At 40.4% G+C, this 15,150-nt stretch overlaps 1 protein-coding gene across 1 annotated transcript; it reads left to right on the top strand.

The window, feature by feature from the left end:
- Positions 1-5,127: 5,127 nt before the first annotated feature.
- On the top strand, positions 5,128-8,218 carry gdpgp1 (GDP-D-glucose phosphorylase 1; the record flags this gene model as incomplete). Its single annotated transcript, XM_080736974.1, has 3 exons — positions 5,128-5,300; positions 5,796-5,979; positions 7,442-8,218. 3 exons carry the CDS (start codon positions 5,128-5,130, stop codon positions 8,216-8,218), a joined length of 1,134 nt encoding a protein of 377 aa, XP_080593100.1.
- Positions 8,219-15,150: the final 6,932 nt, after the last annotated feature.

Genomic DNA, 15,150 nt, shown 5'->3' on the forward strand with positions numbered 1-15,150 from the left:
CAGCCTTTGAAAAAAATACAATGACGTTTGCTCTCCTCTTCCTTTTTTGTGAACTAGCAATTCTTGGCCATCTGACCAGTGATGTACATGAGACCAGTTACCCATATATGGAGACCCCTGCATGATAGTCAACAATGTTATGTCAAAACATGTCCATATATGGGCATTATCAAATATGGGCATTCCCAGATATGTCCTTAATATTGATGACATTGGGACAGGGATCTCCATATATGGGCATAAAACGTATGTTAAATAGGAAAGCCAAGCACGGACATGGTGAGTTAGGGCCTGGGTTTGAAACATTATTTTTATTTTAGCATCCGTTTTTCAAGAAAAAGTTGACTATAGCTCCTTTAATGTTTTCGGGGAAGGTAGGGTCTAAATCAAAGTAAAGCAGGCTCTTGGGCCAGTCAGGGCCTGGGATTTATGACATCAGAAATTTCCATTTATGGGCATAAAGGGATTTTGTTCCTGGGAATGCCCATATACAGTATGGACTTTTTATTTTATTTTATCCTTTCCTAGAAATGACGTCATGTCAATATGTCAATCTCAGAGTGTTGTTAAACCATCGCTGCCCCTCGCGTTAGAGCACCTACAGGTAAAGGGCTCTACACCTTGTCACACTATTTACACACAAAGGGTTTTTCTCCAGTGTGGGTACGCTGGTGTGTCTTCAGGTGAACTAGGTGATTAAAACCCTTGTCACACTGTTTACACACAATGGGTTTTTCTCCAGTGTGGATACGCTGGTGTGTCTTCAGGTTGCCTAAGTCACTGAAACCCTTGTCACACTGTTTACACACAAAGGGTTTTTCTCCAGTGTGGGTACGCTGGTGCCTCTTCAGGTTGCCTAGCTTACTGAAACCCTTGTCACACTGTTTACAAGCAAAGGGTTTTTCTCCAGTGTGGATACGCTGGTGTGTCTTCAGGTTGCTTAGATTACTGAAACCCTTGTCACATTGTTTACACACAAAGGGTTTTTCTCCAGTGTGGGTACGCTGATGTGTGTTCAGAGAACCTAACTCACTGAAACCCTTGTCACACTGTTTACACACAAAGGGGTTTTCTCCACTGTGGACACGCTGGTGTGTCTTCAGGTTGCCTAAGTCACTGAAACCCTTGTCACACTGTTTACACACAAAGGGTTTTTCTCCAGTGTGGGTACGCTGGTGTGTCTTTAGGTGACCTAGCTCATTAAAACGTTTTTCACATTGTTTACAAGCAAAGGGTTTTTCTCCAGTGTGGATACGCTGGTGTGTCTTCAGGTTGTCTAGCTTTCTGAAACTCTTGTCACACTGTTTACACACAAAGGGTTTTTCTCCAGTGTGGATACGCTGGTGTGTCTTCAGGTTGCCTAACAGACTGAAACTCTTGTCACACTGTTTACACACAAAGGGTTTTTCTCCAGTGTGGATACGCTGGTGTGTCTTCAGGTTGCTTAGATTACTGAAACCCTTGTCACATTGTTTACACACAAAGGGTTTTTCTCCAGTGTGGACACGCTGGTGTGTCTTCAGGTTGCCTAGATTACTGAAACCCTTGTCACATTGTTCCCAGTGGAAGGGTTTTTCTCCACTGCGGACACGCTGGTGTTTCTTCAGAGTCAATACCTCAATGAAGCTCTTCTCCTTCCTGTGTAAGTTATCAGATGTTTCTGTACTTCTCCTGGCTGAGATGAAGTCCTCACAAGATCTTGGTTGGTCTGTGTCTCCTCGTTTCCGACTGGTTACAAAGGAAGATTGCTCATCATTTTGACAGTAGAGGTTGTTGTGGCTCCTCATGTCTTCATGTCTTCATGGAGGAGAATCTGAGATGTGAAGGCGTATGGAAACTACTTGAACTATTGGAAGGCGTTTCTTTGTCAATTGTGAGGTGGAAAGATTTGGTTTTGATATATTCTCTGTCAATCTCTGTCTCCTTCTCAATCTCTACATATCGCTGTGTCACTCTTTCAAAGATCTCTCTTGGTCATTACCCAGACTAAATGCAATGTTTAAAAACGGCGTCACATCTTATTTAGGCTGACCAGAGATCTGGTCTTTGATGTCACAAAACACAAACCGTTGACATCATTCCTAACAACACCGATTTACACAGACGCATCCATCAGGCCCTTTTATAGTCTGGTTAGCTGAAATGTCATGTGAGGCTCACCAATCCACCAATCCCCATGAACGTTTTTGAACACTTATGCGGAAACCGCATGAGTGTCTGCAGGACACACAGTTTTATAGTAAGATATTATGATGTCACGTGAAGCTTGACAAATTCTTGAGATTGGCCCGTAGTCTGGTTGGCTGAAATGTCATGTGAAGCTCACCAATCCGCCAATCCTCAAGATTTTGGACATATGCCCGTTTATGCCCATCAGATTGGCTCCGGGCATAGAAGGCCCCTCTCGTGGCCCTTATATATGGCCTGGGATGTGAACTGGGTGACGTCATCACCCAGTTAATGACATCGCTCTGTGTTATTTCATGGGTTTTCCCATTGGATGACATCACCATGTGTTTTCTCAAGGGCCTCTGGTGTTAATTAAAGCCCAGACCATTATGGTGGTGTCCAACTTGTAGATCATTCGCGTATCCAGTTGTATCACGGTTGTATTCCTCCGCCATGAATATATATGACCATTAACTATTCATCTGGACAGTTTATGATGTTGTTAAAGAGCGGGCATTCATTCCTATCTACATCGTTCCCGAGTAGGCCGGTCCCCGACTAGACGATTGGCTGCCCGAAGGGCAGAGATCTCCATATATGGGCATAAAATGGATGCAGACAGACAGATATCTCCATATATGGGCATGATATCTCCATATATGGGCATACATGGACACAGGCAGACAGATGGTCAAAACGGGTCCTATGACAACAGGTATAATGGGGTTTGCATTAAAGGGTGGGGCATTCATTCCCTATTTACATCATTCCCGAGTAGGCCGGCACCAGACTAGACGCTTGGCCGCCCGAAGGGCAGAGATCTCCATATATGGGCATAAAAGGGACACAGAAGACAGATACAGAGATCTCCATATATGGGCATAACATGGACGCAGACAGACAGATATCTCCATATATGGGCACAAATGCACACAAGCAAACAGATGGTCAAAACAGGTCGTATGACAACAGGTATAATGGGGTTTGCATTAAAGGGTAGGGCATTCATTCCCTATTTACATCGTTCCGGAGTCGGCCAGTCCTCGACTAGATGCTCGGCCGCCCGTCAGGCAAATACAGGGATCTCCATATATGGGCATAACATGGACGCAGACAGACAGATATCTCCATATATGGGCATAAATGGACACAAGCAAACAGATGGTCAAAACAGGTCGTATGACAACAGGTATAATGGGGTTTGCATTAAAGGGTTGGGCATTCATTCCCTATTTACATCGTTCCCGAGTTGGCCAGGTCGCCGACTAAACGCTCGGCCGCCCAAAAAATGCACAGAATTAAAAAGAGAGAAATTTTAGCTAATTACTTTGATTACATTTACAATTGGTGTCATTGACAGAATATGGATAAATGGAATTCCAAGCCATAAAATAATGCACATTGCACTTGACTTACGTTATGTGGAAATAAAGCAAATAAAAGAGAGTTATCAAGTAATGTCATTTTATCAACTGGCCTGTGGCCCCTTGACATTTTTGTAATGTGGCCCACAAGTTCAGAAGTATCCCTGGTATGTGGTATACTGTAGCCTATAGAAGAAATTCAATGGGAGTCCAACTTTCAGCAGCTGTCAAAATGTTTCCTAGGAATTTTGAATTTCAAACTTTGTTAGATGTATTACTAGATAGATACCTTTACAAACACAGTGGTGAAGACATTTCTTGGTAAGGAATTTATTCCCAGATTTGACATTATTCTGATAATATTATTACCTTCCTATATTACATACCGCAGCTGCTGTTGGTCCCTAGCTATCGGCTGAAGATTCAGATCTATTCGTTTTGGCACACGGCTGTGGTGTTGAAAAGGCAATATTTTTTTTTATTATTGATTCTGTTTCTTCTACCATTGCCATGGAGCAATGGGGCCCTCCCCAATAGTCAATGTCCCCATAGGCTACTCTTTCATTTATGTAGACGGTGATGCACTTAAAAAGGCTTTCGTGAAATAGCTTAACTATTTACTACAAAATGTATAATTTCTTGTAGTGTTGTAGGAAATATATAAATGTGGGGTGTATGCATGAGTTAAATGATTTATGACAAACAAGGGTTCCAAACTTTTCAGGCCATGACCCCCCAAAATAATCACATTTAAACTGTGTACTCCCCACCCTGACAAACACTATTGGAATCGTTGGAGTAGAGGCATTACATTTGATTGACACTGTTCCACAGATAAATATTGTGAAAATCGGATAGGCCTACTTGGGCAGTAGGCCTACAAGTGAAATTTATTTCAGGGTTGTTAGCCAGATAATGATATTGTTAGAAAAATGTGTATCTTTTCTGTTACAATTAAGTTGGTGATATTGACATAAATATGTAAAATACAATATGAAAAAATTAACAATTGGATTTACAAATATTATTTATTTGTGTGTTGATCACTGCTAATTTTTCATTCAAGTTATATAGCTAATTTGATAATCCTGCTTTGTGAAATGGCTCACAGATTGATAGGCTTGTTTGAGGCTATGGTTCATTGTATTTGCATAAACATAAACTGCTAATTGGTCTGGGGATCTTGAGGATTCTCATTTTCCCTGCACGTATAATGTGTTTGCTTGGCAACATTATGAATACATAATCAGATATCCTCTCCCCCTTCCCTTCCATGTGATTTTAACACTTTGCTTAGGCATTGAATGTAAACGTATATTTTCTCAAACTCATGTCAATAAAGCTCCTTTGAATTGAATAGATTTTATTTTGAAAGAAACCAAGGGGATGTGCACCCTAGTCTTCGGTCCGACTAGAAGCACATTTAATACGCAGTTCCGAGTCGCTTCCGTGGTCGTCTCTGTTTACAGATGAATTGGACACCCACGCGGCCACACCGGCTTTTAGGCACTAGAACTAGGTCGTCTTGCTGAACTACAGTACTGGCGATCCACGTTAATATATAGCCTACGAGGCCGAGCAATAGCAGAGCAACATGGAGAAACAACAGTTTCCATACAGTAAGCAGGACTTTGTCCCAGGTCTCTGTCGGACCAGCGACAGCTGCTCTGTGACATCATCATCATCATCAATGCTTCAACAGTCCAGTGGGTTCGACAGAGCTCTAAAGACCGGCTGGACGGACAGGATGAGCCGAGGACTGTTCAGGTACCAATGATGTAAACTAAAGTAACTAAATACATGTAGCCTAAGTACGTCTGTACTTTTACTTTTAGTTTACTCCACATCTCGGATCCAAATACTTTAACTCCACTACATTTATTTGAAAACTTGAAATGAGACATTCTGCATAAGGAGTACTTTATACTTTTGGTACTTTAAAGAAGTAGTTCACCCCCAAAATGACTTTTTTTCTATTGATTAGTCAAGCCATGGAGACTTGAGTTCAATAATATTTTTTGTATTCGTTGCATTGATTTACCCCCATTGAAATAAGGCCCTGGATGGGGACCCAAAATGCATGTGGGTCAGAATCAATGGGGTAACTAAGTTTAGGGTAAAGTACATTTTGATAGCAATGCTTTTTGTATTTTACTCAAATACATTTTGAATACAGGACTTCTACTTGTAACAGAGTTTCTACATTGCAGTATTGATACTTTTAGTAAAAAAATTGAATATACCTTTTCCACCACTTGTCAGGTACCAGCTGGGTGATCTGAAAACCCGGGTTCTGCCCGGAGCGCAGGGCTACGTGGCCCAGCTGAACATCCAGCGAGGCACGGAGAGGAGGAAACCCCAGGAGATCCTGAGCATCCAGCAGCCCTTCAGCCACAAGAGCTTCAACTTCAACAAGATCAACCCGGAGGAGATCATATTTGAGATGGTGAGACTGGGACGATAATGGTTATTATCATGATAAAAAAAAACACTCACAATAATCATATCGTGGCAGGGACGTGCTGGCGATTGGGAAAAGCGGGACAACTCCCGAACGGCCGGTTCATTCCCGGCCGGTCCAGGCCGGCCATTAGGAAAAAATAAAATGTCGGCCTTTGTTCCATTTTGGGTGCTGGGCGGCCAACAAAGTAAATCGTCACTGTCGGGCAGAAACCTTGTATCTCCAAGTTTCAAATTTGTACATTCTTTCGCAAAGCAAAGCTCTGCTTCATCATACAAGGCCGTTGCACAAAAGTAGTGAAAACAGCAGATCTACAAGCACACAACGCCTCTCACCGCGAGGCGATCGACTGTTTTCACTAGTTTAAATCATTTTTAAAATGATAAATACAAAACGGTTTTGGATATACAAGGTTTCCACCCGACAACGACGACATTTAACTCATGTAATTGGCCCACTGGCTTGTCACTTTGTCACAAATCTTTGAGTAGCAGCAGCGCTATAGAGGGAGATATCTCTCTATAACGCGCAATGAGGGCCTCTCCAACTCTTTTTCCCAGGCTGAATCAGGGGCCCAGCACGTCCCTGTAATGTGGTGTTTTAAATTTATCGCGAAATTATCCTCCGTCATGCACTGAAATCATCCTGCCTGGGTGCATATCAATACTCCATTGTGTCACCTGTGTACATTGCCAGATTAACACAGCCTAATTTTAAAAGTCTGTCTCGCCTTTAGGGCGTCTTACTTGTTGTGAAATTATCCTCCGTCATGCACTGGGATCAATTCACCTTTTATTTGCCGAGCTGCATATCCGGTACCATTTAAACCCTCTAGAATTGATAAAACAGACCTGGAAATAACGTACTTGATGATACAGTCTTTTTTTCACTCTCTATGTGAGCTTGTAGATCGGCTATTTTTTGGCAAATGTTCCGTCCCAGGATAATGGATGTTGGGGATATTTTGATTATCGCGATAATATCGTAAATAGCTATTTATTTGGTCACAATAATCGTGACAGGAATAGAGATGTGCTGATTGATCGGTGAGTGATCGCGATCGGCCGATAATGCCTCTATCGTCTTTGATTGGTATCGGCTTTGCCGATCTACAGCTATTTTCACAATATGTATCTGTGGGACTGAATGTAACCTCAGCTTCAACTCCTACAAGTTGAATTGGATACTAAAGGACCACAGCCTGCAATCTCCTAATGTTTATACTTAATATACAATGTCAGTGTTTTGTAAGAAGAATCATTAAATATATAAATGCTGCTACAGTAACACAATAAATAGAAGAATTTATGCATTTGACGCTGTGATCGGGAATATTGGTATCGGCAGATACTGATTCCAGTTGATCGTGATCGGTATCGGCCCCCAAAATCGCAACAACAGTCGGAGCATCTCTAGACATGAATATTTCATATCGTCCCATCCCTAGGTGAGAAAACCTGAGAGGAATAATGGACATTCACATGCTGACGATGAAGAAGGAGAACCGTTTACTAGGATGGTTGTGCTGGTCAATGTGAGCCCCCTGGAGTTCGGACATTGTCTTTTGGTTCCAGAACCCTCGCGTAGTCTCCCACAGATCCTAACCTCCTTCGCTATCCAGACCGGCATTGAATCCGTGTTCCTGAGCTCTGATCCAGGCTACCGTGTGGGGTTCAACAGCCTTGGGGCGTTCGCATCCGTCAATCATTTACACCTACATGGATACTATCTGGATTATGTGCTACAGGTTGAGTGCATGCCACTCAAGCCCCTGGTCCCGGAAAGGGGATTTTACAGCTTGAAAGACTTCCCCGCGGGATTCTTGTTTTACACAGAGGCAGAGGATGTGGAGAAAGTAGCCGAAGCCATCTGTCAAGTCACAGACTTCCTTGTGGAGAGCAACACGGCACACAACCTGTTTTTCACCCGAGGGTGCCCACCCTGTGTCGGACCGGGCGAGAGGGGCTTCAGTTCAAGGACAGGTGTACGCATTGTTGTCTGGCCCAGAAAATCCTGCTTCGGTGCGAAGGAGGAATCTGCTTTCAACGTCGCTCTTTGTGAGCTGGCTGGACATTTGCCATTTAAGAACAAACAGGACTACGATCACGTTACCGAAAAGGACGTGAAGGCTATCATTCAGAGGTATCTTCTACCCGATGAGGAGTTTCTGAAGTTGGAACAGCAGCTCACTGCTTGTTTACTGGACTCCATAGTCACCAGCTAAGGCCAACTTGCTTGTGTTGAAATGCACCTTACCAAATCCTATCATGTATATATTCATCATGTTAACAAAAGTTAAGCTGGCCAGTGGCTACTAAGCAATTATGAATTGCTTTTGAAAGTATGGTTTTTAAATAACCCATTGTGAGGAACGCCAAACACATTTTAGTATTATCCTTCATTATTTTGATTTGATTAAAACGGTATTTAATCTGGCTACCCAAAAAAAAAAAAATAACGTACTAAATTACCCTGACATTCGGTAGGTATGGTAGAGATTATCATCCTGTGCCACCAGTTTGACATCCTTGAACACAGAACTGATTGAAATGAATGAATGAACTTATAAATGAACTTATTTGTATAGCACCTTTCATACATAGGCTACAAAGTTGATGTCTGAAGTGGTAATAATAGGGGTAGGAACACATGCCAAACCTTTGATTGTTTTGTAGGCCAACATCAATGTTTTGTATTCTGTGCGGCAGTAACTGGGAGTCAATGGGGGTAGAGGTGTGGTAACTTTGGCTGGACCAAGACCAAGTGTGCTGCGGCATTCTGGGACATGCTGTCAAGATGGCAATTACTATTCACCATTGTATTAGTGCCTAAATGTAGGCATAGCAAGACACACATTTTCAGCTATCTTTACATTACTTATTATGTACTTTATATGCCTCACCCCTTCCTCTTTATTTAATGATCTGACTATCTTTTGACTGCAATTTAACCCACCTTACTTGTAATGTGATGTGACAATAAAGATTGATTCTGATATTTAGGGCACACAGGCACTCTCATACACTAAAGCGGGTGAGAAACTGTAAATGCAACTACAACTATAATCCTATAATATAAAAAGCAACAGTTGCCATAAAACCTGTATTACACAAAAATGAACTTATAAACATATTATAAAACATGTCTTTATCATGGACTACAACTGCCAGTGCTTTGCTGACTGGTAATAAAATGTGAATTTTTTCTTTGTGTAAATAAATGAAGATAAGGTACATTTCACCAAGGCAACAATTCTTCTATTGACTCTTGTAGAGCACTGGTTCTCAACCTTTTCAGGCTGCGACCCCCCCCCATGTTCACAACGCCTCGCAGCGTGAGGCATTGTGAACTATTTTCACAATTTCTGACTCTAATATTTTATAATTTGTCCAATTTTTTATTTGTATTTTAGAGGTATTAAAAAGTCCTCAAATTGTCACTTTAGAAATGTGCCCTCTATACACTTAAACTTTAAGTTTGTTTGTTTACTGTTGAGTGAGAAAACAATGTTTCACATTAAGTTACCGTAATCATCTGGGGAGTCGGGACCCCCCTAATTATAGCCCCCCCCCCCCCCCCCCCCTGGGGGTCCTGACCCACAGGTTGAGAACCACTGCTGTAGAGAAGTCCATCAAATGACGAAGTATAAATCAAGCATAAGTCGGACAATGGTCACCAAAGAACAGCTGCAGTAATTGATAGATTTACACATGAGCCCTAATCAACCTATTCTGGGCATGTCCTATTCAGCCGATCTACAAGCTCATAATGAGTCGCATTGCAACACGCAAACTTGTAGATCAGCTTTTTTTCAGTGAAGAGAGGGGAAAAAAATGGAGGTCAAGTACGGTCCTCTAGGGGATCCTGGTCAACAAAATGGTTTAAGTGTTTATTTACTATAGCATGTTGGATCAGAGCAGATTATTATGTTAGATAAGCAGAGCTTAATTTGTGGGGGAACATGGGGGGACATGTTCCCTCACCTCTGAGTGGATCCGGCACCTATTTGATTGGATCTGGGACCTTCCCTGTCAATCAAAATAGTGCTGTTTGCTCATTTATGTTTTCATCTTTCCAAATAGACACCTTTTTGGCTGGAACATTTCTTCTTTACTTTATATTTTCATGTTTTGCTCAATTTCTTGTAATCTTTCTGATGTGGTGCTTCATAGGTGACAGTGAAACACAATAGACAAGCTATATACACATGGTGTCATAAAATTTTGTTAACCCAAATATATATATATATATATATATATATATATATATATATTTATATATATATATATATATTTAATATGCCAGTTATTCAGATTGATCATTCCAAATTGATAGATTGACTACCAGTGTTCTGATGGGCCACATGTGCCAAATGTTGCTGCTAAGGTTATATGTATACTGAGTGCGTACATTTGGGTCAAAAAGATATTAAAAAAAAAAGAAAAGAAACAGCGACAGTTTACACACAGTCCACACGCGCACAGCCTGGGATCCAGCACCTATTCATTGACAAATTAAGCACTGTAGTTAAGATACTGTTAAGTATTCAGATGAAATATTCTTCCCTTCCGAAACTGAACATTGCTCAAGGGTAAATTTATTCAATGATGACATTTTTCATAATTCCTTTATCTCAAACTAGAAGGCTACTAATTCCTGCTCATTCCATTTCAACCTGGAATACTATCAACAGCAAGAAATATTGTGATAGTTGTTTTTTTATACCTTCGTGTTAAACATAGCATCAGTATTACACCTTTGCATTATAGTTGGGCTGTGATAAGAAATTAAATACAGTATACTGTATTATATTGCTACAGTGCTATAGCATTTATAATATCCTCTGGTCAGTCAGGCGAGCAGTCCTGAGAGTTGATCTGGAAGTTGGTGAGACAGGGTTGTTTACTGGACTGACTGACTCTGTTTCCATAGACCACATACTAGTGGTATCACATGGGATGTGTATAGGCACACAGTTAAACTGACACGTGGCTAGTATATAAATATGTAGCAATTTCTATTGGTTGCTTTATTTGTACTTTAGCTATTTAACAAATTGTACATGGTCTGTTTAAGTATCTTGAGTATGTTCTCTTGATGAGCAATGTGATTAATCTCATTGAAATGCAATGCCTCTCAAAAATGTATATATATATATTTTTTTTACAGTTGCTGAAAGTGATTCTTAAATATTTTTCTTCCAGCATACTGTACATGTACATAGCCAGCCATTTATTTCAAAGATCAGTTTGAGAATAAACACTATTATCAGTTGCCAAAATCTGTCACTTTCTGGAGTAGAGTGAAGTCGTCAACAAGAATGTATTAACCAGGAACCTATAACACAATGCCGAAAACTATTCTTGAGGAAATACATCTTCCCAAACTTGTGGTGTCCCCTTCACTGAAAGAGCCGGAGTGAGCTCAGTTCTTTGGACCAAACGTTATAATAAAGTTACACTGAAAAGTATCAACACAATTAAAACGTCTCAAAGTCAGAAATGTCTTTCAGCTCCACAGAATAGGGAAGCAATCAATTTCAAATGTGAAAACAAAAGAAAACCCCTGCAAACCCAACAAAGGTTGCCAGGGCAAAGGGATTAACATTAACATGCCACCTGAAATACATCAGCACTCGCACATCATCTGCCAGAATGGCATCACCAAGGTAACCTTGCCAAGCCAAGCAATAAGAGCAATGAGCTTTGCTACCTGCTCATGCATTCTAACGAGGCTCCATGTTGGTGAGCTGAAAGGCAGAGCAGTGATATTCACGCATCTTTTACTGCTTTCATTATTACATTTTTCATCTTGGGCATTTCTTGACAAATAAGGTTTAATGATGTTGACTTTGTTCTTCACTCTCACACGCATCTCTCGTTTGCGCTCCTTTGATTTGTGTGACCTCAGGCTTTGTGCTGTGGTTCTACTGGGGCATCGCCCAGGTGTGAATGTGCCTACAAACCATCAAGTGACCTCTAGACCAGGGGTTCCCAAACGCAGTGCCGGTTCTAGGACTCAAGTGGCCCTATGCAAGATTATTTTAGGTGGCCCCTCACTACGCGCGCATCCGTTAGTGAGGGGCCACCTAAAATAATCTGTAGCACCAGATCGAAATGTTCTTTTTGGAGGCATATTGACTTAACAATATGTTTAAAAAATATCTTCTTTCTGTGATGTGGCCCCCTTAGTGGTTGTGGCCCTAAACGGCCGCTTATGTTGCTTATGCCAGGAACCGGCCCTGCCCAAACGTTTTGGCCTCAGGGCACCCCATAACTATCTTTTTTCATCCGAGGCACCCCTACATTAGATTATAATATTACCTACATGACATTCATAATTTTCACTCCCATTACCTTATATTCGTGGCATATTTTAGGGATTATGTCGCTAGGAAAACATTGAGATAATTACCATATTGGTCAAAAGGTACTGAAAATAACTCTGTACTTCCAAGTTTAAAATGATACCAAATATTTGTTTAAGTGTTAAAATAAATTCCAAATATTACCAAATGATCTCGCGGCACCCCTGGACTGCCGTCGCGGCACCCCAGGGTGCCCCGTCACCCACTTTGAAAACCCCTGCTCTAGACCTACTGCACATACTTTAATTGTTTTGAAAAAAATAAAATCTAAATATCTGCAGCTATTTGCTCCAAGGTGACTGTAATGATTTGTTTCAAAAAGCTTTATATGCTGTATATATAACATGTATATAACTAGGGCTTATTACATAATTGACGATTATTACATAATCGTCTAATCGCGATTATTTGACATAATCGCAATTATGTTTCATAATCATCATAACTCATAATCATTTCCATGTTGAAAGTTTTTCATATATATTTTTTAAAGTAAAAAAATAGTGGAAATAGCAGATGTAGATCGGCTATTTCCACTATCAATGTTCTTTTTTAAGTATAAAGTTGTCAAATATGTCAGTAATTTATTTGTATATTTAGGTTATGTGTCATATCTAACATGTGCAACTTCAAAGCCTAAAAGCCAAACAGAAATGTAATTGTCAATGACAAAAACACAATTAAATCATTAATCGCAATTATTTGAGTGAAGATTAATCGTCAAGTAAAATGTCATAATCGTGACAGCCCTATATATAACGACACAATGTGACATACCATAGCTCTGCTTGCACTCCGTCCAACTGTACAGTGTATATATACTGTATTATGTTCCCCATTTTCAACTGTTTTTATCATATTTTGACACTTGACTCAGTGTAATTGAATGTGCACAACTGCATGAGTGTGAAGCAGGATGTTTCTGTGAGACCTTCACTGCTCAGCTGAGCTACCCAAAGTAGAATTAATAGTTAAAAAGAAAACAATCGATGAAAGATATCAAATACACAGTGCAATACATTATGTTGTGTTGAGTTTGTATCTTTAGCTTACAGTAGATTTGTTCGCTTTGTTTGTTGCTGTTTCTATGCCTCTGGCGTTTGTTTCTGTTTTCCCTTGGTAAATGTATACAGTACAATGCCAGAGCCAGTAAACGCAGCACATGTCAACCAGCATCAACAACCTTTACTGACAGGAACTCATTACAAGAGCACGTGTTGCCTAAAGCAAGTAGATGCTTGTCAGAATAGAATAGAAGTCGTTATCGAAGTTTACAAAATGAATGAATGTGTTCTTCTGAAAAAGCTCAGTCTCTTCTTTGATTGTAGCCTCTTGTCTTTTCAGCCTTGTAAAACTGTCTACTGACTTGTTGCATGTGACAACAACTGAGCGCAGCAAGGATTCTGCCTATACACAGGGCACGTGTTTAGATGATGGGTGGATGCTGGACCGTTACTCAATAGTGAAAATCTGCCATGATCCCTAGCTGTCACCACACCCATTCAAGTTACCAAACTATATTCTATCCACAACTTTCCAACATCCCATCGTGCATTGCGCAGAATGTGCAGGCAGCTTCCGGCGCCGCAGCCGAGAGTGAAGCTCACAACGGTTGCATCTGCGACGCGACGTGAGCTTGTATGTCTGCTGTTAACCGGAAGTGTCCCGCAAATAATGCTACAGTAAATTCTCGCGGAAACAGGTGGATAGGCCCTACCAATCCCATTAAAAGGTGTAGTTTTTCCTATTTCTGTATGAAGAATGCAGAATAAATATGATAACAAAGTAGGTAGAATAAATAAGATCACATGATAATACCAGACAAGTTGCCTCATATCAAAGTGTAAATGCATAAACTATGACATAATGTGAATATTATTAATTAGATTAGTACCATTGAAGCTCTAATGCTTGAGTGAATACAACATAATTGTGCACCTCTCCAGCACAGATACACATTATGTACACATAACGCTTGACAGAATCAACACAGCACATAGTAGGACAGAGAGAGTGTCTATTGACCAAATTAAAGAATCCATAATCAAAGATCCTGGGCCTATATTCTATGCTTAGTAGGTGTACAGCTAGTTATAGTGATAAGAGTGTGTCTGTGTAGTTGTGAAGAAGTTCATATTCTTAAGATGCCAGTAACTGCTTCTGTATTTTGAGAATGGAGAGGGTTTTATAAGAGCAGGCTGACGACAAAGGTCAGATTGGTAATAAAAAGCCTTATGTGGTTTTGAAATATGCTTTGTCTGTGAGAAAAGATAAGCTGTTCTGCCTAAAAAACTGTTCTAACTAATCAATCACTGAGATTGACATTCAGGTGTTGAGGTGTGCTCAGCTGCAAATATTAAACCAGACCCAGCATTCATTACACATTTTAGAATGAATGGTCAAAAAGATTGTTTTCTTATAAATTAGCAAAATATTATTTTATGGATGCAAATCTGTACTTCACAACAGTATCGTTAGGGCTGTCACGATTATGACATTTTACATGACGATGAATTGTCACTCAAGTAATTGCGATTAACGATTTAATTGTGTATTTGTCGTTGACAATTACATTTCTGTTTGGCTTTTAGGCTTTGAAGTTGCACATGGCAATCATGAGTCATGACACACAACTTAAATACACAAAAGAAATACTGACATATTTGACAATTTTATACTTAAAAAAGAACATTGATAGTGGAAATAGCCGATCTACAAGTTCACAACGCGTCGCGACGCGTTGTGAGCTTGTAGATCGGCTATTTCCACTACTTTTTGAAAGTGTTTGT

The sequence above is a fragment of the Nannobrachium achirus genome (genome assembly GCF_963921795.1).
Source record: "Nannobrachium achirus genome assembly, chromosome: 11".
NCBI lineage: Eukaryota > Metazoa > Chordata > Actinopteri > Myctophiformes > Myctophidae > Nannobrachium > Nannobrachium achirus.